Source organism: Elephas maximus, chromosome 1, assembly GCF_024166365.1.
Source record: "Elephas maximus indicus isolate mEleMax1 chromosome 1, mEleMax1 primary haplotype, whole genome shotgun sequence".
Lineage (NCBI taxonomy): Eukaryota > Metazoa > Chordata > Mammalia > Proboscidea > Elephantidae > Elephas > Elephas maximus.
The window spans coordinates 227,110,413-227,135,716 of NC_064819.1; the positions used below are offsets into that span (position 1 = coordinate 227,110,413).

Genomic DNA, 25,304 nt, shown 5'->3' on the forward strand with positions numbered 1-25,304 from the left:
TCTTTCTGGTATTTTTTGCTTTCAACCAGGATCCATCTGACATCGGCAATAATATTCCTGGTTCCCCATCCTCTTCCGAATCCGGCTAGAATTTCTGGCAGTTCCCTGTGGATGTACTGCTGCAACCGCTTCTGAATGATCTTCAGGAAAATTTTGCTTGTGTGTGATATTTCTGCATTCTGTTGGATCACCTTTCTTTGGAATGGGTTCAAATATGGGTCTCTTCCAGTCGGTTGGCCAGGTAGCTGTCTTCCAAATTTCTTGGCATAGTCAAGTGAGCACTTCCAGTACTGCATCTGTTTGTTGAAACATCTCAATGGGTATTCTGTCAATTCCTGAAGCCTTGTTTTTTCCATATCCTTCAGCGCAGCTTGCACTTCTTCCTTCAGCACCATTGGTCCTGATCATATGCTACCTCCTAAAATGGCTGAATGTCCACCAATTCTTTCTGGTACAGTGACTCTGTGTATTCCTTCCATCTCCTTTTGATGCTTTCTGCATCATTTAATATTTTCCCTGTAGAATCCTCCAATATTGGAACTTGAGGCTTGAATTTTTTCTTCAGTTCTTGCAACTTGAGAAATACTGAGTGTGTTCTGCTCTTTTGGTTTTCTATCTCCAGGTCTTCGTACATGTCACTATAATACTTTGTCTTCTTGAGCCACCCTTGGACATCTTCTGTTCAGCTCTTTTACTTCATCACTTCTTCCTTTTGCTTTAGCTATTCAACATTCAAGATCAAGTTTCAGAGTCTCTTCTGACATCTATTTCGGCCTTTTCTTTCTTTTCTGTCTTTTTAATGACCTCTTGCTTTCTTCATGTATGATGTCCTAGATGTCATTCCACAACTCGTCTGGTCTTCAGTCATAAGTGTTCAACACGTCACATCTATTCTTGAGATGGTCTCTAAATTCAGGTGGCATATACTCAAGATCGTACTTTGGTTCTTGTGGAATTGTTCTAATTTTCTTCACCTTCAACTTGAACTTGCCTATGAGCAACTGGCGGTCTGTTCCACAGTCAGCCCCTGGCCTTGTTCTGATGATACTGAGCCTTTCCATCAACTCATTCCATAGATGTAGTCGATTTGATTCCTGTGTATTCCATCTGATGAGGTCCAAATATACAGTCGCCGTTTAAGCTGTTGAAGAAAAGTACTTGCAATGAAGAAGTCATTGGTCTTTCAAAATTCTATTACGCAATCTCCTGCATCATTTCTATGAATGAGGCCATATTTTCCAACTACAGATGCTTCTTTTTTGTTTCCAGCTTTTGCATTCCAATCACCAGTAATTATCAGCACATCTTGATTGCATGTTCGACTAATTTCACACTGCAGAAGTTGGTAAAAATCTTCAATTTCTTCATCTTTGGTCTTAGTGGTTGATGCATAAATTTGAATAGTAGTCTTATTAACTGGTCTTTCTTGTAGGGGTATGGATATTATTCTATCACTGACAGTGTTATACTTCTAGATCTTGTTCTTTTTGATGATGAACGCAATGTCATTCCTCTTCAATCTGTCATTCCTGGCACAGTAGACTACATAATTGTCCAATTCAAAATGGCCAACACTGAGCCATTTCAGCCGACTAATGCCTAGGATATTGATCTTTATGTGTTCATTTTATTTTTGACAATTCCCAGTTTTCCTAGATTCATACTTCGCACATCCAACTTCTTATTATTAATGGATGTTTGTAGCTGTTTCTTAATATTTTGAGTCATGCCACATCAGCAATCGAAGGTCCTGAAAGCTTGACTCCATCCACATCATTAAGGTTGACTCTACTTTGAGGAGGCAGCTCTTCCCCAGTCATATTTTGAGTGTCTTCCAACCTGAGGGGCTCATCTTCTGGCACTATATCAGACAATGTTCCACTGCTATTCATAAGGTTTTCACTGGCCAATTTTTTTAGAAGCAGACTGCCAGGTCCTCCTTCCTAGTCTGTCTTAGTCGGTCAGCTCCACTGAAACCCATTCACCAACAGTGACCCTGCTGGTATTTGAAATACCAGTGGCAAACCTTCCAGTATCACAGTAACACGCAAGCCACCATAGTACGACAAGCTGAACATAAGTTAGAATATACTAACTTTAAAACCAATTTGTCCTCTTGCAGGAGAGCAATAATGTGAAGTATTTGATTATTCTGTTGTACTTACCCAGCTATTCATCTGGACCGAGGCTAAGGGTTCTTTTAAGTTTTAATATTACATAAGAATCTAACAAAGGCCCTTAAGTCATTAAGGGCAACCTGCCCTCCATGAAGAATTCCTTTTATAACATCTCTGATATAATTTGTTTGACTGTTGGCCAAATTTTTAAAAATATAAGTTCTTTATTTTAAATCTCCATCTGTCTCCTTCTATTCACACCTATTCACACCTATTCACTTCACTTCTTTCCTTAGAGAAGATCAGAATAAGCTTATTATGTTATCCATTGTCAACCTCTGAGCAAGGGCAGCGATGAACCCCCTCACTCTTTTCCAGTTGAATCATATTCAGTGGCTTCAAATATTTCCCACATAATGACGGTACCTGCTGTTTTAAAGATGCATGTGTTGTTTCATTCAGACTTCACCACAAATGTATGCATAGAGTTATTCAACTTTACTCCTTCTCTTTACAAAGTCTCTTATAAGAATGCCTAAGACTTTATGTACAACCAAACACCTCATGGGATTTGATTCCTTGGTCTGAAGGTTTAGGGTCATGGTTTCATGGGACATCCTAGTTAACTGGCCTAATAATTTGTTTACTGTTTCTGTTCTACCTCCATTGTGTCATGCCTGGGGTCTTAAAAGCTTGCAAGCAGCCATCCAAGGTACAACCAAACCCACTGCCAGTGAGTTGATTCTGACTCATAGCGACCCTATAGGGCAGAGTAAAACTGACCCATGGGGTTTCCAAGACTGTAAATCTTTACAGAAGCAGACTGTTGTATCTTTCTCCTGCAGAGTGGCTGGCAGGTTTGAAATGCCAACCCTTCAGTTAGCAGCTGAGCACTTTAACCACTGTTCAATCAGGGCTCCATTCAAGGCGTAACAATTGGTCTCTATTTACCTGGAGCAACAGAGGAAGAAGGAGAGTCAGTAACAGGAGGAGGAAATGGAATGTGTGGCTAATTACCTCCATGAATAACTGCTACTTTTGCCATGACATAAGTGCCAGAAGAAATGGATGGTGCCTGGCTATGATTACTGAACATTTTGATCAAGGATTCTAGAGAGGAATCCTGATCAAAAGGGGGAAAAATGCACAACATAATTTTAAATGTTCATGGACTCCAGACTTTCTGGTGCCATGAAGACTAGATGAACCCCTGAAACTATTGCTCTGAGATAATCTTTAAACCTTAAGCCAAAAATATCTCCTAAAGTCTTCTTAAAACCGAACAATAGTTTAGCTTAGCTAGTAAAAAATGTCTGCCTTGAGCATTATGCTCTTTTAAGAACTATCTATATGGGATCAAAGTGACAACAGCACTGGAAATTGGGGGGGCAGTCAATTTATGTTCCTGGAGGAGGAATAAGTCAGAAAAGGAGGGTGAGAGTGGTTGCACAGCTTGAAAAATGTCCTCAGTGTCACTGAATTGTACACGTAGAAAAGGTTGCATTGGTGTCTGTTTTGCTGTGTGTGTTAAGAACAAGATAAATAAAACTAAACACAAATGTAATGAATGTAAACTTAAAAAATAAAGTTACACTAAAACAAAAAAAACCTAAATCTAACAGTTAGTGTCCCTCAGTGAGGCTAGCATATGGTCTTTTCTTTCACTTGTGTAAGTTCTCAAAAGTTACGCCAATAATTGAACCATTATTTGTCATTTTTTATGTGGGGTTTAGAGTTACTCTAAGCACTGGCCTTATCCCTGGCCTCTGTGAAATAACTCTTAGAGTAGCTGGGCTCCAGTGGCCACACCTGAGGGTTTGTTGATGAGTAGGAGCTGGTCTGTGAGCCCAGCTGGTAACCAACAAAGCATGTGTGGACCGGCTGATAAGAGTCCAAAACACTGAGGCCAAATGAAGCTTCCTGAAGCACAGATGTGCCACTCACTTGGGGACCTTTTCACACCTCACCTGAGTACCTCTTCATGTTGCTCCTGAGTTTCTCCTGAGTCGCATCCTATTATATCTGCCTGTCTGTATCCTGTTAGTTCTGAGTTGGGTCCTTTACCCTACTAAACCACGTAATCGTAAGTACGGTCTGTGAGTTCCATGTGCCACTGCAGTGAATTACTAAGCTCAGCAGAGAAACACGAAGTGCCGTTAGGAGGGGAATGCGTGGCGTCAGAGAGAATGCAAAAGTTGGCCAGTAGAGATATACAGTGAAACCTGTGAGAGCCGGGACTTGATAGGACGGCCTTGTTCTCAGGGTCTCACAAGTTTTCTGCCTTTGACAGGGTGCAGTCTTACTACTTTTCTTGCGCTCATTTTAGTGGAAAATATTTGAGTTTTCCTTCTCTGACAGGTGTCCACCTTACACAGGTTCTGGCTTTCATACGTTTTACTGTACTGAAACTCTGCCTCCTAGGAACCAGCTTTGTACTGATTCTTATTCAGGAAATTACTTTTTATTTATTTTTGAAGGAAAGGAATATGACATGCACAGCTATTAGTAAATAACATAAAACGGATTCCCATAAAAAACAACTGAATCATTTAGCATCAATGTGTAGAGTGGGTTTATTCAAGTTGTGCTCAGTAGACCATCTACATCAGAATCACCTGCAGAAGTTAGAAACGCAGATTCTAGACCTTGCTGAACTACAGAATCAAAATCTCTTAGATGGGAACTGGAGACCTGCAGTTTGACAAGTAACTTACAGAATCCTTGGACACCTTGAAGTTAAGAATCATTTAAAGCCAGTTTTGGCCTCCTAAAAGAAGGCATTTTAAGTATCTCACCTGTAATCCAGGAATGAATCGAGTGTCCTTTTCAACCACCAGGAGTTCTGCAACATCAGCATTGAGAATAGACCTTGTGATTCCCCCCGGCCCGGGGCCCACTTCATAAACATATGCATTTCTCAGATTGCCAGCTTTCCTCACAATTTTATCTAGAGAAAAGAAAATAGGCCTCAGTTATCTTGAACATCTTGGAAAATTTCAAGGTATGGAATTTGAAAAGAAAAATAACCCATAAAAATTCTTATTAGCCAATACCCAGCCAAGTAATTCTTTATATACAACATTTACCCAGTTATGTAACTCTAAACCTAAAAGAACATACAGTACCCGTTCCACATTCTACCACAATCACCGCTGAAATGTACCAATCCCTTCGCAAAAATAGGGTTATCATGACAAAATTCCTTAGCATACATTTATCTAGTACTGTATTTTCCATCTGTCCTCTCACCAAACCAAGCAATTCCTAGAAAGAAACATGCACCATTTTTCTACAGTTGCAGAACATCAAACATCTGAATAAGTCAGACTGGTTTCCCATCCAGAATCTTCAAGGCTGCTGGTTAGAAATGCCAAGGCAAAAAGTTCTGGCAGCCTCCATTTTTGACCTGTGGACACCTCAATTGGTAGTCAATATGGCAACAGCAACAAGTTGCTAGACCACAAGCCCCTTAGGACTTGGGATTCACGGTCATTTTCAAGAAAAAGTTAAAGTTAGCAGTGGAGATTTTTTTTAAGCTTTGCAAACATGCATGTTAACATGGTAAATGATTTTTAAATGAATCAAATCAGCACACCTTATAGAAGAAATCATATAAAAGCAGAGTATTGATGATTCACTGCAACCACTCATCGATCCTGAAACAACGCACAAGGAGCTAGTCTTGTTGCTGTGAGAGATTAAAATCCAGCAACTGGGCCTCCCAGGAGAGCGGGAACTTAGCCACTGGAGACACCCCCACTGCTGGCAGTGCCCACTGAGTACTGCACAGTCCCCACTTCGCTTCTGTTGTCGATAACCCACCTTTGTACACTTGAGGGCAAAACCAGTCTCTCAACCACCCAAAAATAGTTTTGTCTTTTAATGGGTGCAGGGAGGCAATTAACATTCATTGACCACCCATTTGTGCTTAACATACATTCTCTCAGTTGTTACAAGAACTACCATCCCAATTTAACTTGTTTCCTTTGTCAGTTGTTTGATTTTGCAAGGGTACCCAGAAAGTAGAGAAGAGAGTCCAACTCAGGTCGACATACCTCTAAAGCCAATCCTTGCTCCACTACCGCCCAATGCTTCTCAGAGGGAACAGCGACGATCTATCAAGTACAGCTATTAAGGAGCAAAGTTTTTTAAAATGGAGAACTACCACAGTAGGCAGGAGAGACTCTGCCCCCAAACATCCCAGGCACATTCAAATACAAGTGAATATCAAAGAAGCACTATGGAATCAAGAAGCCTGGGTTTCAGCTCTGCCCCAGCCTGAGCTTCTCATCTAAGTCTCTTAATCTCTCTTCACTCTGGTTCCATAGCAGATAATAGTATCTAGATATTGTAACTGTTACTCCTGAGGGTGAATGAAGGTTCACAACAGAAAAAGTATGTGAAAAAATGTTTTAAACTACAAACACCTATATTTTCAGCCACCAGAACAGTACTTTATACCTAGAATGTAGCTAACGAGAGGCAAAAAGACTGGCACTGATTACTACTCGAATTCAAGAATTTTAGAGCTGTATAGCTTTTCAAAGGAGTCCTTGGGTGGTGCAAATGGTTCAGTGCTCGACTACTAGCCCAAAAGGTTGGGGGTCTGAACCCACCCAGAGGCACCTAAGAAGAAATGCCTGGTGATGTACTTCTGAATCCTATGGACCCCAATTCTACCTGTCTCCATGAATTGGCATGGATTCCATTGCAACTGGGACTGGTAACTTTTTAAAGACCTTGTAGTCAACTCCTAAGAAGTCCCGGTGGCGCAGTGGTTAAACATTTGGCTACTAAAGGTCGGTGTTTTGAAATCACCAGCGTGGGAGAAACATGAGGTAGTCTGCTTCTCTAAAGATTACAGGCTTGGAAATCTTATGGGGGCAGCTCTACTCTGTTTATAGGGTTTTTTTTTATGAGTGGGAATCAGCTCCACGGCAATGGATTTGGGTTTTTCTTTTTGGTTAGTTGACCCCTCCTTAATTTAAAAGGTGAGAAAACTAAAGTGGAGTTAAACTATTTTACTGAACCTCATGCTCCAGAGTAAGGTCTCCACGTGCAAAAAATAAAACATTCTATATGTGGTTTTGGAAACCCTGGTGGCTTAGTGGTTAAGTGCTACGGCTGCTAAGAGTTCCGCAGTTCGAATCCACCAGGCGCTCCTTAGAAACTCTATCGGGCAGTTCTACTCTGTCCTATAGGGTCGCTATGAGTCGGAATCGACTCGATGGCAGTGGGTTTGGCATCTATGTGGTTTTGTGGACTATGTTTCATTTCATGGAAAAGGAATTTTTTGAGTATGATTTACTGCTCTTCTCAAATAGGATGAAATATCAAAACATGAAAATGTAAGTGCTCCAACAGTGACTGGGCGGGCATACTGTATCTGTAACACATCTTTTTGTACTCTCATCTTTTAGATGAGAACATCAACAAGGAATAGGACTGGTGGCTAAGTGTACATTTCTCAAAATTCATCAAATTGTGCCCTTCAAATTGGTGAAATATATAAATCTCTAGTTTTTTTTTTTTTATTAAATAAATAAGGAGTGGGAATGTAAACTGAACCAAAATGTAAGCGCCCTGAGGCCAGACTCTGCCTTGCACACCCCTGTATTTTATCCCCCGGAGCTAGGAGAATGGCTTGTTCACTCTGTGTTTACTGAATAAGCGTTGGCGCCCTTAAGGATTTCAAAGACTCAACAAGTAAACGTTTAAATAACGAATCCTACGAGTGACACTCTTTGTTCGGCAACATGTTACTGATTAAATCCTTGCGCTGATTTAAGTTCTGGTAACTTTAAACCCTATGAAAAGCAAATCTACAGTCAGCACTCGCACTGACACCAGTGTTAACGCGCCAGAATCCAAATGTGCACGACCCCTTTCACGGTGCGTGAGCTCTGCCTCCCCGAGGGTTTGCTCAGCTTCCGCAAAAACTACCCCACGATCCCACTGCCACGCGCCCCTAAATCGGGATCTTAGGAGCAAAGAGCGCACTGCACGCGTCTCCTGGGTGGGACTGCAGAGCTGTTTCAGTAGAAAGTGGGAGAAGGACCTGATCGAATTCCCGCTGCACACCCGGTGCCAGAGCCTGGCCGCCCGCCCGCAGGCTCCGCGCGAGACCCCGGCCTTAGCCCCAGGGAGTCATCGGGGAGCAGGGGACAGCCATCCACCTGTCAGCCTCAAGTCCAGGAGAAAGTTCTGGGACAGCTGCTTCTGGGCTTGCAGTCTGAACAACTTAATGATTTCTCGGATCGTGGGCAACGGCGGGAGGCGGAAAGTGCTGACTTTCCCGGCGGCAGCCATGGGTTCGGCCGTCGCCGCTAGGCCTTCCCTCGCTGCTCAGAAAACACCGCGTGGGGAGGGACCTGGGAGCACCAAAGCCCGCCTCCGCGTCCACGCCAATGGCCAGCATTGCCCCGCCGGAAATGGTCGGCGCGGACAGGAAATCCGGGCGCGCTCGGGGCGCATGAGCTACGTCCTGCTAAGCGTTCCGCAGGGTGGCAGCGCGGTGGTTTCCGCCGGAGGGGCGGGGGGAACCCGGCAGGGAGGCGTCTCCCGGGCAGGCGATGGCGGGCGCAGCCCGGGGGCAGGATGACGGGGGCCGGGCCGGGGGCGTGGCCGGGGCGGACCCGGGAACCCGGGGAGCGTCCAGCCAATCGCGGTGGGCTTTTGCCGGCAGGTCGGGCTTCCAAATGCCCAGCTGCAAACAGTTGCGCCAAGTACACTAGGGTTAAGGAGCTATGGTGGGAGAGCGGATGACTGCAGGCAAAACTATTGGTTGCCAATCCCTCTCTTTTATGATTAGGTGTTTTTAGGATTACAGGGCTGCATGTGCTGGCGGCAGTTTTCTACCTTAGTGTCAGTTGTTTTCATCTGTTAAATGGACGTAATGCCTACTCCAAGTTATAAGCACAAAAATGAGTGGTCCCCTGGTGTGCAAATTCAGAGCATGGTGCAATGCCTGATTTATGGTAAGCCCACAATAAACGGTGGCTACTGGGTTTTTTGTTTTTTTTTTTTACTGTGTTATCTGATGGATGAAAGCGGCTGGCCATACCTTGTTAGTGAAAGGGCTGGGACTGGAAACCAACTCTTCTGACCCTTCAGAATGTATTCAGCTGAGGAGAAAAAGCGTCTTGTTTAGGACTGTAAACATTAGAAAGTGCTTTTCATATACATAACATTTTTCAATAATATGTGAGATAAATGAAACACATATTACATTTTACAGCAGAGGAACAAAAGCATAGAGCAGTGATATAAATCTGTGAAGTTTGCAAAGCTAGACAAGTGTGGAATCTGGATGCATTTCATATTTCCTCAAGTGTGTGGTGAACTTTCCACTACTGTGTCTTGCAGTGGGTATTGGTTGTCACTCCACGTGCACCCTACCACTGTTTTCTAAGTGCCCATTCACACTGCAAGTATTGCAGAGGAGTAACTGGAAAGCTGAGAATGAAAGAGAAGTGGGAAAAATTGATCATAACAATAGCTAACATTCTTAGGCCTTTTGTAAAGTAGCAAGCTTTACAGCTAAGTGCTTTACAATTATTTTATTAAAGTTTACATTACATCAAATAAGTAGATACTGTCATACTCATTTTTAAAGATAAAGCTAGGGTTGGAGAGGTTAAGCAGTTTGTCCTATGCAAAGTAAATGGTGGAGTCAGGATTTCAATCTACACAGTGTGTCTGTGATGCCTGCAGGGCAAGCCAGAGTGGTCATTTGACTTGTCTAGGATGGTTATGGAGCCCTGGTGATGCAGGGGTTAAGAGTTTGGCTGCTCACCAAAACGTGGGCAGTTGGAATCCACCAGCTGCGCCTTGGAAACCATATGGGGCAGTTCTACTCTGTCTAATAGGTTCACTATTGAGACAGGCAGCCTCAGAGCTCAGAGCTAGGAGATACCCGCTCTGGTTTATCTTCCTACAGCAAGCAGAATAGGCCGAACATTCTTCTGAAACTGTCCTTGACAAGATAACCACAGACCAGCAGAGCTGGTCTCAACCGGTTTTTGCAGGTTTTCGATGCCATCTCAGCACTTCAAGGGATCTATGTTGGCTCATTAAGTACAAGATACATATAAGCACCCCACCTCTGAGTGGAAACTTCACATGCTAATGAAGGAAAATTAACCTCTTCCTCCATGGGGGAGGGGGGCTGAACCCTTCTCTACAGAAAATGCGTAGTCATCCCCAAGCTCTGGATACCTTCCTGAAGGTCGATCCTGAATATTCATGATAAATTTACATTTCCTTGTCTGCTCTCTGTAACAGCTCACCTCTCCAAGCTGCCTGCAAGCAGTCTCGGGGTCAGCAGCCCTGACTGTTGCTTTCCTTGAGCAACGAAATAAAGGCACCTTTCTGCTCTCCTGCCTCTGACTCTTGTTTATGGGCTGTGTTGAGTCGAGCTGAGCAAAACCTGGGGTTTCCACCTGGCAACGCTACAGGGGAGAATGGACTCCATGGCAATAGATTTGATTTTGTTTTTGGCTTAGGATGGTAATAGCCAAGTACAGAGAGAAGTTGAAATCTGAGTTTTGTCCTTCCATTACACTAGAGAAGACAAGAAAAAATAAAATCTCTCATAGATGGGAGAACTTTGCTATTCTTTGTTCTTATCTGCAGGTTGCTGCATTGATAACCAACAAACTAAAAAAAAAAAAAATTCTGAGAGTAGTAAGTTAAAAAAAAAATGGAAAACCAAATAATTGTGGGTATCATGCAGTAAAGAGCCCATTGAAATTCCAGTGGAACACTTAACCACCTTCTGTTACAGCTCTCCGGAGAAAGATATGGCAGCCTGCTTGGGTAAATATTACAGCCTTGGAAACCGTATGGGGCAGTTCTACTCTATTCCATAGGGTTGCTATGAGTCGGAATTGACTACAGCAGTGGGTTTGTGTTTTTTGTTTGTTTGTTACAGCTGTGCAGGTTCCTAGATAGATCAAGTGGTTTATGCTCAACTGTTAAAGGTTTGTGGTTGCTGTTCTTGTTAGGTGCTGTCGAGTCAGTTTCAACTCATAGCGACCCTATGTACAACAGAACAAACCAATGCCCAGTCCTGCGCCATCCTCAAAAGCATTGTTATGCTTGAGCCCATCGTTGCAGCCCCTGTGTCAGCCCATCTCGTTGATGGTCTTCCTTTTTTTCACTGAGCCTCTATTTTTACCAAGCGTGATGTCCTCCTCCAGGGCCTGGTCCCTCCTGATAACATGTCCAAAGTATGTGAGATGAAGTCTTGCCAACCTTGCTTCTAATGAGCATTCTGGTTGTACTTCTTCCAAGACAGATTTACTTGTTCTTTTGGCAGTCCACGGTATATCCCATATTCTTCACCAACATCATAATTTAAAAGCGTCAATTCTTCTTCTGTCTTCCTTATTCATCATCCAGCTTTCACATGCATATGAGGCAGTTGAAAACACCATGGCTTGGGTCAGGCACACCTTAGTCTTTAAAATGACATCTTTGCTTTTTAACACTTTAAAGAGATCTCTTGCAGCAGATTCGCCCAATGCAATGTGCCTTTTGATTTCTTGACTGCTGCTTCCGTGGGCATTGGGGATCCAAGTAAAATGAAATCCTTGACAACTTCAATCTTTTCTGCATTTATCATGATGTTGCTTACTGGTTCAGTTGCAAGGATTTTTGTTTTCTTTATGTTGAGGTGTAACCCATACTGAAGGTTTTGGTTTTTGATCTTCATCAGTAAGTGCTTCAAGTCCTCTTCACTTTCAGCAAAGAAAGTTGTGTTGTCTGCATAACGCAGGTTGTTAATGAGTCTTCCACCAATCCTGATGCCCCATTATTTTTCATATAGTCCAGCTTCTCAGATTCTGTTTAGCATCCAGATTGAATGTGTATGGTGAAATAATACAACCGTAGGTGGTGCTAATCATTTATGCTCAGCAACCTAAGGAGTCCTGGTGGCACAGTGGTTAAGAGCTCAGCTGATAGCCAAAAGTTTGGCAGTTCAAATCCACCATCTGCTCCTTGGAAACCCTATGGGGGCAGTTCTACTCTCTCTTATGAAGTAGCTATCGGAATCGGAATGGTAGGAACCTAAAGGCTGGCAGTTTGAACTCACGATGGAGCCAAGGAAGAACGGCCTGGTGATCTGCTTCCAGAAAAATTACAGCCAAGAAAACCCTATGGAGCAGCTCTAGTCCATGACACATGTGGGATCACCATGAGTCAGAATCGACTCAACAGCAACGAGTATTTTTTTTTTATAGCTATAATAGAATGAACTGTGAGATAATATATCTCCTAGCTTTATAAAATAGGTAAGTGACACTCAGAGAAGTAAAGAAATTTGACCAAGGTGACATAGAAACAGGTTGAAATATTAAACTCTTGGTTCAGAACTCTTATTCACAACACAGTATTCATGGGAAGGCTTTGTATTTTACAAAGTACTATTATATTCATTGTTTCATTTATTCCTCACAGCAGTCTTATGTGAATGAGGTTACTATCCTTATTTCACCATTAATATATAGAGGGGAAGTGGAGTCATTTGACTTGCCCAAGGTCACACAGAAAACTGTAGACAGAAGACTCAACCTGAGTTCTGTTTTCCCCGTTATCTGAGGGGTTCTGAGGTTGTACCAGGTTAGAACACTGATTTCAGTAGCAGAATGATTCAGTTCACCGTTCAGAAAACTAAACAGTAACAGGCTTTACTTGAAACCAAAATTAAATAATAACATCACAGAGAAAAATTTCAAAAAAATCTCCACATATGTATCTCCTGAAACTTTACCATCCCTCACAATTTGTCTATAGTAGGCTATAAGGTAATAGGATATTTGAGTTAAAATTTTAGCATTTAGTTATTTTAAGTTTCTCTGTTTTGAGACTTCCCTCAGAAGTATCATAATTTTCAGGCTTTTGGTCGTCTGAACAAATTTGAGAATTAAACCTCAATGACCCTACTTGATATTTCTTCTTGTACTAAACTATTTAGGTCTCGCTTTTGTCTTGTGTGGAAACCCTGGTGGCTTAGTGGTTAAGTGCTATGGCTGCTAACCAAAAGGTCGGCAGTTTGAGTCCACCAGGCAGTCCTTGGAAACTCTATGGGGTGGTTCTACTCTGTCCTGTAGGGTCGCCGTGAGTCGGAATCAACTCAACAGCAATGGGTCTGTTTTTTTTTTTTTTTTTTTGGTTTGTCTTGAGTGTGCTTTTCTTTCTAATAAAAATGTAAGGAACTAATGAGAGGGAATGTAAGTTCTAAAATTACATAGAAATTGACAGTATATTAAGAACTCTTATTTATAGTTTATCACTTGGTTCAGCTATTCTTGCAGCTGTATATTATTACGTGCAATTACAGAAAAGAAACTCAAACTCATAGGAGAAGGGAAGGGGGAATAGAAACTACCTGTCTGACATAGTGCTGGGTGCTTGACAGACATTGTTTAATCCTCCCAGGAACCTTGTATGGTAAGACATTTTTAATCTCACTTTATAGGTAAGGAAACTGAGGCTTAGCAAAGTTAAGTGTGTCCCAAGACCACTAAGCTAGTAAATAATAGAGCCAAGATTCCAACCAGTGGCTAACTCCATAACCTTTACTCTTTCCAGTCTACTGTGTTTCTCAAACTTAAAAATTATATGGCCTCCTGGATAGGGAAAAATAAATTTCTCATGGACTGTACCCCTCAAGTATCAGATTATTTTAATATAATAGTGTTATTTAAATATATACGAAGATAAATCTAGTGTTTTTAGCTTCCCGTTTTCTTGTGACCATTCAGCTGAAACGCAATTATAGTAAATGTATACAAAGCTACTAAATCAATGTAAATAAAATTAGTAATTCAAGGTGATGAATGATATCAAATCACTGCTGTCCTTGCTGACTGGGAGGGTTCTTTTTTTAAAGTTCAGTTTACCAATACCATAGTGTGGGACATAAGATTAAATTTTCTCATCTGTTTTTTGAATTCTAACTACAGCCAAATCTTCATTCAGGATTTATGCCATTGTCACGTGCCCTTCTCATAGAGGAACCTGGAAGCTACGTGTTAAATCTGCTTGCGTGTCCATTTTCATTAGCTGAAGGTGAATTATAAGGAGCATCACAGAAGCACGTGGCTGGTATCTGAAAGGTTGGAGATTCAAACCTACTCAGCAACTCTGTGGGAGAAAGACCTGGCAATCTGCTCCTGTAAAGACTACAGCCTAGAAAACCCTATGGGGCAGTTCTACTCTGTCCTATAAGGTCGCTAAGAGTCAGAATCGACATGACGGTACACAACAACAACAATGCTATCATGAATACACACGCTGCATGACAATTAGAAAGAAAATGTTCAGATGATCCATCAGGTGCTTACATGAACTTTATAAAAGATTAATGCCACTATAAAAACAAAAGAAAAATTAAAACACATTCACATGGAGAATTTAAGGATTTCTGAGAATTTGTGCCTAGATCTAATCTTTAATTATCAATATTTGTGAGGTTATTATAGATTGGATTGTGTCCCTCCCCCCGCCGCCCTTCCCCCCAAAAAGCAAAGTTGTCACTTTGAGGGTTAAGGTGTGTCTGACCCAAGCCATGGTATTTTCAAGGGCCTCATGTGCATACAATAGCTGGACAATGAAGAATGAAGACAGAAGAAGAACTGATGCCTTTGAATTATGGTGTTCACAAAGAATACTGAATACACCATGGACTGCCAGAAGAACCAGAAACCCTGCTGGCGTAGCGGTTAAGAGCTAACCAAAATGTTGGCAGTTCGAATCTACCAATTGCTCTTTGGAAACCGTATGAGGCAGTTCTACTCCGTCCTAAAGGGTCACTACAAGTCGGAATTGACTCAATGGCAATGGTTTTTTTTTTGGCCAGAGGAATGAACAAGTCTGTCTTGGAAGAAGTACAGCCACAATGTTCCTTAGAAGCAAGGATGGAGAGACTTTGTCTCACTTATTTAAGACGTGTTATCAGGAGGGACCAATCCCTGGAGAAGGACATCATGTTTGGTAAAGTAGAGGGTATGAGAAAAAGAGGAAGATCCTCAACAAGGTGGATTGATACAGTGGCTGCACCAATGGGCTCAAACATGGCAATGATTGTGGCGATGGCACAGGGCCAGGCAATGCTTTGTTCTGTTGTACGTAGGGTCACTATGAGTTGGAGCTGACTGGAGGGTATCTAACAACAACAATAAAATACGGCTTAGAATCCTAACCCCTACACCTGTGGATGTAATCTCATTTGGGAATAGGGTTTTCTTTGTTATGTTAATGGCACCACATCAGTGTAGGGTGTGTCCTATACCTACTCACCCCTGAGTTATATAAAGAGCAGATGAGACACAGAAGGAAGCACAAAGGAGGGAGGCGACGATTGCCAGGGAACCAAGCAACGCTGGGGCTATAGAAGCTGAAAGAGACAGGGATCTTCCCCCAGAGCCCACAGACAGAGAGCTTTCCCCTATAGCTGGTGCCCTAAATTTGGACTACTAGCCTCCTGAATTGTGTGAAAATAAATTTCTGTCCTTTAAAGCCACCCACTTGTGATATTTCTGTTACAGCAGCACGAGATGACAGAGACACGATTTTGTCATTCACGAAGATTTTTCACATGTATTACCTCACTTAACACTCATCTTGATTCTGTGATGAGGTTTTATAAAGATGGCTGGTGACTTGCTCAGTGCCACGGTGCCACTAAGTGGTGGGGCTGAGTCTAGAACTCAGGCCATCTGACTCCGCTGTGTTCTTTGTGTTACCTTCAGTACATGTTGAATTACTGTTGAATTGAACAAAGTGGTAAAGACTTCCATCCGAGGAGGACCTTATAGGTTTTTAATAGTTCTTGAGATCCATTTGTAATCATAAATATCTAATTCTCAGCCTTTTAATTTCCAGAAAATTATGCGTAACTCTCTATAAAGCCTATGAAGTCAGCAGGGGGTGTTACAGTAGTATATTTCACATATTAATGCAAGCAGTTTTATCCCTCATAAGACAAGTATGCAGTTTCCTCAGCTTCGAGGCTTTGAAGTATCTGCTTCATCTAGATACAGATTTTAACATGCTAACATATTACAATTAATGCTGAAATGACTGACCCCACCTATCAGTGAAGATGAAGAACTGCAAATACTAAACTATAATGCAGACTAGGAAACCATTCTAATTTACATAAATCCCAGAATGGTTACATGGGAAAACTAGTTATTATTTTATTATTTGTTTTAATGAAAATGCATATCTGGCTTTATTTGGTATAAGTAATTTAGAGTCTGTTTGTCGAAAAAGCGCTAATTGTAAAAGCGGTCCTCATTTTACAGTTCCCTAAAAGGGACGTGAAAACCACAAGAGCAATATCTTCGTACCAAGTGGGAATTTTCAGAGCAAATTAAATGTGGCTTGGAATTACCAAATTGAACTTTATAAAATGACTATTATGGTATGTTAAGTGCCCTTTCCTGACGGTATTTTGTAATTCTGTATAATGTGACTCAATGCTCTGGAGAAGTATTAAGAGCTACGTTTTGTGCATATTTAGTTCTTTTTTTTTTTTTTTACTGTCTGTGTGACTCACACTGTTCACAAAGGAATCTAGTGACCTTCCTAGAGGGAAGAAGGAAATACATGATAATTCTGAGCAGATGGACCAAATACTTATACCATGGGGACAGAAACAGGGCAACTTATGACAAGCAACACAGGCAAATTGCCTCAGGGAACCATGTAACAGTTACACTATTTTTTTCTAATCTAGTGTTTATCACCATTACAGGCAGTATTTGAAAGCCTGCTGATTGTCCCCAAAGATCTGTGAATTACTGTCAAATATTTTAATGAAGTGGTGAGGATAGGCAACCCTTTCGACTTAGGACAGGGAGCTTTTTTTTCCTACACGACTCATCCAATCTTCTGGTGAACGAAGAAAAAGTCAGCACACACTATAAAACCAAACGTGTTGCCATTGAGTCGATTCCAACTCACAGCGGCCCTAGAGGACAGAGTAGAACTGCCTCCATAGGGTTTCCAAAGAGTGGCTAGTGGATTCCAACTGCCAGTCTTTTGGTTAGCAGCTAAACATTTAACTACTGTGCCACGAGGGCTCCACTGTAGGCATTGTAAAAATAATTGGCTTTTATTATATAACAGTTTATTAATTTAATCTTCAACATCTCATTGAAAAAAAAGTTAATAAATAAAGCTAAAACTATGAATATAGTTCCACCACTCATCTGTCAGTTTCTCGTACTGTGGTGGCTTCTATATTGCTATGATGCTGGAAGCTATTCCACCAGTATTTCAAAGACCAGCAGGGTCACCCATGGTGGACAGGATTCAGTCAATCTTCCAGACTAAGGCAGGCTAGAAAGAAGGACCTGGTGATCTACTTCTAAAAAAATTGGCCAGTGAAAACCTTAGGAAAAGCTGCGGAACATTGTCTGATGTAGGGCTGGACGATGAGCTCCTCAGCTTGGAAGGCACTCAGAATATGACTGGGGGAGGGCTGCCTCCTCAGAGTAGAGTTGACCTTAATGACATGGATGGAGTCAAGCTTTCAGGATCTTCATTTGCTGATGTGGCATGACTCAAAATGTGAAGAAACAGCCGCAGACTTCCATTAATAATCGGAACCTGGGATGCATCTAGGAAAATTGGAAGTCATCGAAAGATAGATCTTGGCTGAAAGCAGAGAATACCAGAAAGATGTTTGCCTGTGTTTTATTGACTAGGCAAAGGCATTTGACTGTGTGGATCATAAATTATGCATCACATTGTAAAGAATGGGAATTCCAGAATGCTTAATTCTGCTCATGAGGAACCTGTATATGGACCAACGGGGAGATGTTAACAGAACAAGGGGGTACTATGTGGTTTAAGGTCAGGAAAAGTGTGTGTCAGGGTTGTACCCTTTAACCGTATTTATTGAATCTGTATGCTGAACAAACAATCTGAGAAACTGGAGTATGTGAAGATCACCATGGCATGAGGATTGGTGGAAAACTAACAACTTGCCTTGTGCAGATGACACAACCTTGTTCAAACTGAAGAGGACTTGAAGCACTTGCTGACTTAGATCAAAGACTACAGCCTTCAGTATGAATTATACCTCAACACAAAGAAAACAAAAATCCTCACAACTGGATCAATAAGGAACACCATGGTAAATGGAGAAAAGTTTGAAGCTGTCAAGGATTTCATTTTACTTGGATCCATTAACAATGCCCATGGATGCAGCAGTCAAGAAATCAAATGATGTATTGCATTGGGTAAATCTGCTGCAAAAGACCTCTTTAAAGTGTTAAAAAGCAAGGACGTTACTTTGAGGACGAAAGTGTTCCTGACCCAAGCCCCATGGTATTTTCAGTCACCTTGTAGATACATGTGAAAGATGGACAGTGAATAAAGAAGACCAAAGAAAAATTGATGGCTTTGAATTATGGTGTTGTGAAGAATACTGAATATACTATGGACTGCCAGAAAGATGAACAAGGCTGTCTTGGAAGAAGTATAGCCAGAATGCTCCTTGCAAGCAAGGATGATGAGACTTTGTCTCAGGTACTTTGGACATGTTATCAGGAGAGACAAGTTCCTGGAGAAGGACACCATGCTTCGTAAAGTAGAGGGTCAGCGAAAAAGAGGAAGATCCTCGATTGACACAATGGCTGCAACAATGGGCTAAGGCATAACAACGATTGTGAGGATGGCGCAGGACGAGGCAGTGTTTCGTTATGTTGTACATAGGGTTGCTGTGAGTCAGAGCTGACTCAGTGGCACCTACCAACAACAACAATAGTGCCCACACAATGAAGGTGTTTCATAAGTGTTAATTCTCCTCCCCTTTTCCATTCCCGTCTGAGTACACTAATCTAGCAGAGGGGAATTGTGAGCAGAGATGGGTAAAATGCTAATTATAACCAACCTGCGAATTGTTAGTGGCTTTATGGCATTGAAATGAAATAACTGTAAGGATGTAGTTCCCTTATGGTTGTTGTAACATGTGACGAAGTAAAGTTAGAGGATTACTTGCTCATCTGTCATTCTGTGGCTCTCGTGAAAGATAACTTTTCCTTCTGCAGGTTTTTATTGAGCTTGGCTGTTGGCATATTAACTCTTCTTTGGCTTCATTATGGGTCCTTGGCAATTTTCACACTGGAGAATTATTGAAAGAATTGATTTAGAAATGTTATGACCTTAAAACGAATGTGTCACTAGATCTTACTGTTGCCCAGGTAAAAACCACATTCATTTAAGCCCCTGCAATATCTCTCAGTGGGGCGAAAGGAGGGGTGGGTAGTTCTGATAAGGCAGAAGGTGTTAGGTAACAATTATGCTGTATCAAACCAAGTGGCCGTACAAACCTAAAATACTAAATTATCATTATAAAATTTAAAATGTGTTGTGCAATGTCTGCACATGGTGTGACTGAAATCCTATAATTTTAGACTATCTTTAAAATAGTTTACTCAGGAGTCTTATAATGGGATAGTGTATGGGAAGGGAAAATAGGATTGATGGTTTAGGGCGATAGTTAACTACAATAGCTAATTTATATTGTATTATGTTATATTAAAGGAGCTCTCGAGGTTAAAGCATTCGACTGCTAACCAAAAGGTTGACGGTTTGAAACCACCAGGGGCCCCATGGGAGAAAGATGTGGCAGTCTGCTTCCATAAAGATTTACAGCCTTGGAAACCCTATGGGGTCGATATGAGTCGGAATCTACTCAATGACAGTGGGGTTATGTTATATTAAGGTCTCTGGCACAAACGGTTTGCACTCAACTACTAACCTAAAGGTTGGTGGTTTGAACCTCACCCAGAGGTGCTGAGGAAGAAAGGCCTGGCAAGCTGCTTCTGTAATGATTACAGCCAAGAAAACCCTATGAAGCCATGCCGCTCTGTAATACATGGAGTTGCCATAAGTCAGAATCAACTCGGCCGCAATAGGTTTTATGTTATGATATCATAGGTCAATCATACCATATCTTATCATGTCATGGCTTATATAATTTTTATTATTTGTTCTTGCTGTTGTTAGGTTCCATCGAGTCAGTTCAGACTTATAGCAGCCTTATGTATAACAGAATGCAATGTTTTCTGGTCTTGCTCCATCCTCACAATAATATGTATGTTTTGAGCCCATTTTTGCAGCCACTGTGTCAATCCAACTCATTGAGGGTCTTCCTTATTTTTGTTGACCCTCTACGTTACTAAGCATGATGTCCTTCTCCAGGGATTGGTCCCTCCTGTAATGTATCCAAGGTTAGTGAGACAAAGTCTTGCTATCCTCACTTCTAAGGAGCATTCTGGCTATACTTCTTCCAAGACAGATTTGTTTGTTCTTCTGGTGGTCCATGGTATATTCAGTATTCTTTGCCAACTCCGTCCTTCGAATGTGTCAATTCTTCTTCGGTCTTCCTTTTTCATTGTCCAGCTTTCATGTGGGTATGAGGTGACTGAAAATACTACGGCTTGGGTTAGGTGCACCTTAGTCTCAAAGTGGTATCTTTGCGTTTTAAGACTTTAAAAAGATCTTTTGCAGCAGATTTGCTTAGTGCAATACATCGTTTGATTTCTTGGCTGCTGCTTCTATGGGCATTGATTTGTTGGCCCAAGGAAAATGAAATCCTTGACAACTTCAATATTTTCTCTTTTTATCATGATGTTGCTCATTAATCCAGTGTATTAAATAGGCTTTAAATAGGAGTCCAATCGTGAGTTAAAATCTTTTATAGGAAAAAAATACCTCTCAAATTCCAAGTAATTTACAATTAATCTGCTACAAATTACCCATCTCAAGTCTGTTAACTAGTCCTGTTACTCTCCTTCACTTCAATCTGCAGCTACTCCTGTATTCTTGGGACCCGCAGTAAGCAATACCTTTTATACATTGAGCCTGCATGCACGTGCGCGCGCGCACACACACACACACACAGAGCTTCCTGAAATAACACTTACCTTCACTCTGTATGATGAACTCTTATTTTCTAAACTACTGGGTTCTATTTTAATCATTTATTTTAAAAAAAGTGTTACAATCTATTGTATTAGTTTTTACTATCCAGTAATGAGTTATGACCTGCAGTTTGTAAAATATATCTTATTTCTGTATTAGCCCCTAAAGATGGTACCCTTCTCCAAGATGGCTGCTAGTTTTCCTTCATTTCTCCTATGATGATTATCTCTGTAACTCATGTGATGATTTTTTTGTTTGTTTTTTAAGTTTGGGAAGTGATAGTGGGTCACTAGCAAATGTTGTAGGCAGGTAATTATTTTTCTTCAATAAATATATATACTTTCCACCCAATGTATTATAAAATATGCTGATTCGTGTCAGATCAGAAAGATCCTGTACGGTTTGTTCTTTCTCATGTATGCATTGCTCTTTTGGAGATGTCATGGTACACACGGTTTTCTGGTGTAATAAGTAGAACCTAGAGCTTTTTGGGTTTTTTTGTGTCACAGAAATAAGGCCAAGTGCATCGCCTTCACTGTTAGAGGAAGTGATGGGAAGAGATGGGCATAGGAGCTTATATGGTTTGGGAGACTGTCTTTAACAAAAAGAATATAAGTTCATGAACACAAACTTGGTTGTGAAATTCAATATTTATTTGGACTAAGGAAAGAACTCACAAGAAATGACAAATATTTGAAGACAAGACAAATCACACAAATAACCTAACATCTAGAAAAATAACTTAATATTTTCATTAGTTAACCACCCGTAGACTTTAATAAAATTTTTCCATACAATTTTTTTCAAAGCAAACTCCTTGTTTGCTTCTTCATGTGATAATATTTTGGGAATACACCTACTCCTCACTTACCGACTATCTCTTTATCTGGTATTTTGCATTTACGATCATAGTAAAAATCTACTATCAGACTCTTTTGCACATTAACGACATATGACTGGCAGTAATGAATGCCGCAATGCAAAGTGAGAGTAATGCTGGAAAAGATGGTTAAGGCTATGTGTCACCTTGGCTGGGCCACGATTCTCAGTAGTTTGGCAGTTATGTAATGATGTAGTCTGGAAGTTATATAAGAGTGTAGTCATCCTCCATTTTTGTGATCTGATGTGGTCATCTTCCATTTTCACATAATGCCAATTTTCACATAATGACCTGGTCTTCAGAACCTAATCATGTTGATAAGTGAGGAGTGGGTATATTTTCTACAGAGAGAATGGAAAGATAATTTATTCTTTCCTCTAGCATGGTTGATTAGAGCTTGGTTTTTATTTTTAATAGTTTAAAAACATTTCTTTCAGCTTCACAATTCATTATTGGTAATGTCATATAAATTTTTAGGATGGCTGTCAAATTTGGAAAACCTCTATTTTCTTTTTGCCTATATGATCTGTAAGTTTAGGATATTTCAATATTTGTTGTGCAGTGCCTAATTTAAATATTTTGACTTAATGTCAGTCATTAATCAATTTGTCTTAGTTGTCTTCATTATAGTGCTATATTATCAATTTTATGTTATCTTTATTAATGAGAGTATGAAAAAACAAAAGCCACTGCTGTCAGTTCTGACTCAGGGCGATCCTGTGACAGAGTAGAACTTCCCTATAGAATTTCCAAGGCTGTAGATCTTTTATATGGAAGCAGACTGCCACATTTCTCACCCTCAAAGCAGATGGTAGGTTCGAACTGCCAACCTTTTGGTTATCAGCCAAGCACTTAACCACTGGACCACCAGGGCTACAGCCTTTGGTGGCAAATAATTGAGATAACTTAATTTTTCTCAATGTGTTTATATGAGTCACTCCTTTTTAATTAATTTGGTTATCAAACAATAAGCTACTCGGTCACCTATTAGAGATTGTCATGATGATAATGGAGGGGGGAAGACAAACATTTTAAACGGGATTGGTCTAGTAGGAGAATAAACACAATGCTGTTATTTAAGTTGGATTCTTGTTCTAACTCGATCAGCTCTGTAAACCTTGAGAAGCCATTTCCCTTCTCTATGCCTCAGTTTTCTCATCTATATAATAGGGACCTTGGACTGTTCAATCCTGAAGGTCACCTCCAGCTAAAAGATAATCTCACTGAAAAAATTAAGGTATGTCATTGCCAGGAGGTGTGGGTCTCACTGTGGCGCTGTGGGCTTGACCAAATAATGTAAGCTTTCTGACCTTAAGTTTTCCCATCTGAAAAATGAAGGGACTGGGCTTGATATTTTTTAAAGACACCTCCACTCTGATTCAATAATATGAAAACATTGGAGGGAATAATCTGGAAGGATGCACAGACGGAAGCCAACTTAGCCACCAGATGGCGACCTTGTTCCATGGTAAGAAAAATTTTATAGCTTTTACCAATTAAGTTCAAAGTTTTAACTAAACATAATCATGAAAGGTTTTCGAAAGGATACTGAAATAAGAACAGGTCAGCGAAAACAAAAACAAAATCCAAAAAACGGAATTATGGAGGAATGACAATAAATGCCATTGCCAAGTAAGAGACATAAAATGCCTATAGTGAAGTTAGTAAGACAAAGAGGGATACGTGCGAGTTGTGTTCTGGGTATTATTTAAGTGAATATAGAGACAGGCGTATATTGTAAATGTATATAGTTTTTGAAAAACGTGTTAGAAGTTACCACTAAACTTAAAGGTTTAACTTGTAGAAATAGCAAATACCTTAAAACTCTGCTACAGCATAAATATCTAAACTTACTTATAAAGTCTAAACCAAACCACCAAACATGTTATTTCTTTTGTTGAAATGTAAAGGAAACACATACAGGAATTATAGTTCTGTTCTACTACTTTAACATTAAACAAATGGACCAAGCAACAGGTTTTGAGCTTCTTCGGTTTGGAAAGAGAGCGGTCTCCATCAGGCTGCCTACCTTATGTTTAGTGTCTTAGGCTGATCCTCTGGAGCTCACGGCCGCCTCTGGCCTGGTAGTGTCCATGCATGGAGGTATGGCTGCTTCTCTGGGGATAATCTAGCAACAGTAGGAATGCAGAGAAGAGGGAAAGACTTTCCCAGCATAGCACAGCTCACCTCAATCTCTCAAAAAGGCTACGTTGAAAAGAAAAGAAAAGAAAGAAAGAAAAAAAATCTCCCCAGCAAAGTACTGGTGCACAGGAAGTAAAAAACCCAGGGGCCTAAGGAAGAGGGCGAGGACAGACAGACTTGAATCTGGCACAAAACATTCCCAGACCCTGCGAATTATTTCTTGGACAGTAGCTGAGATATGGGGGTGGGAGTTGTGTGGGTTGTAGCCTGCCGTGTCCATCTTTGACACCTTTGACCCCCTTCCCCTGTGTTTTTCTCCCAGTTTCTTCTGATCCTGCCTCTGACCGGATGACACGGGCTTCTGAAGGCTGATGTTTCGGCCTCCTGGCTCCCGTTGCCATGGCGGTTTTATTCCCTCCCCTTTGCTTTGATACATTTGCTATTAGCTTACATAATCCTCTCACAGGAGGATGTCCCGTTCAAAAGAAAAGAAAAAAAAGCTATATTTCTAATTAACCTTTAACAATGAATCGCATTCATTATGCATTTTGCTTAATGATACCAAGACATTGTTTGCTCCATTTCAGGTGGTAACAGCAGATCAAAGGCACCGAGACCACAATGCGCTTCAGAAGGGCCAGCAGAGACTCTATGGAAATAATGCTTTGCATTTATGTTGCACTTAGTGCTCTCAAAGGATTCTGCAATTATTAATTAATTATCCCACACAATAGCACTATGAGGAAGGTCAGCGTCGTTAGCTCTATTTTACAGATGAAGAATCAGGTAGCAGTTAAGTGGTCCCCCCTGCACCTCCCATTTAAAAATCTCAAGTCCGAGAAGACCAGGGATGGGGGCTGCAGGTAAACTATGAAGAGGCTGGAGTGTAAACAGACCAAGCTGCCCCTTGGGGCGATTCTGCTCCGTTTGATCTGTCTCTTGAAAACCCTCTGAACATGAACTATGTTCTGGACTTGCTTACTACTTCCTCTTGCAACCTGGTTTCTCAGGCTGCATTTGTTTTTTCTACTTATCTGCTGTTTTGTAGTCATGACATTTAATTTTATTCATTCATTCATTCATTCATCCATTCAACAAGAATTATAGCCCCTTCCTCTATCTACTTGGGAAGGAATACAGAAAGGAAGAACAAATGATTCTTTTCTTTGAGGAACTTTTATTCCTAGTAGGGATATGTTAGTTGCCATTGAGTCAAC

The 25,304-nt window shown here is 40.9% G+C and overlaps 1 protein-coding gene across 2 annotated transcripts in view; it reads right to left on the reverse strand.

Moving 5' to 3' along the window:
* The window catches only part of TFB1M (transcription factor B1, mitochondrial), a 64,667-nt gene extending 56,175 nt beyond the window's left edge, over positions 1-8,492 (reverse strand). Inside the window, exons 1-3 of one of the 2 annotated variants that reach the window (XM_049904416.1) lie at positions 8,294-8,381; positions 6,173-6,245; positions 4,913-5,064 (exon numbers count right to left, since the gene is read on the reverse strand). Coding sequence is in view for 1 of the 2 variants with exons in the window: in XM_049904409.1 (XP_049760366.1) it covers positions 4,913-5,064; positions 8,294-8,426 (285 nt within the window). In the remaining variant the exon portion in view is untranslated. Of the gene's footprint in view, positions 1-4,912; positions 5,065-6,172; positions 6,246-8,293 lie in introns of both variants that reach the window. The other variant, XM_049904409.1, reaches the window with a different exon arrangement.
* Between the last annotated feature and the right edge of the window lie 16,812 nt (positions 8,493-25,304).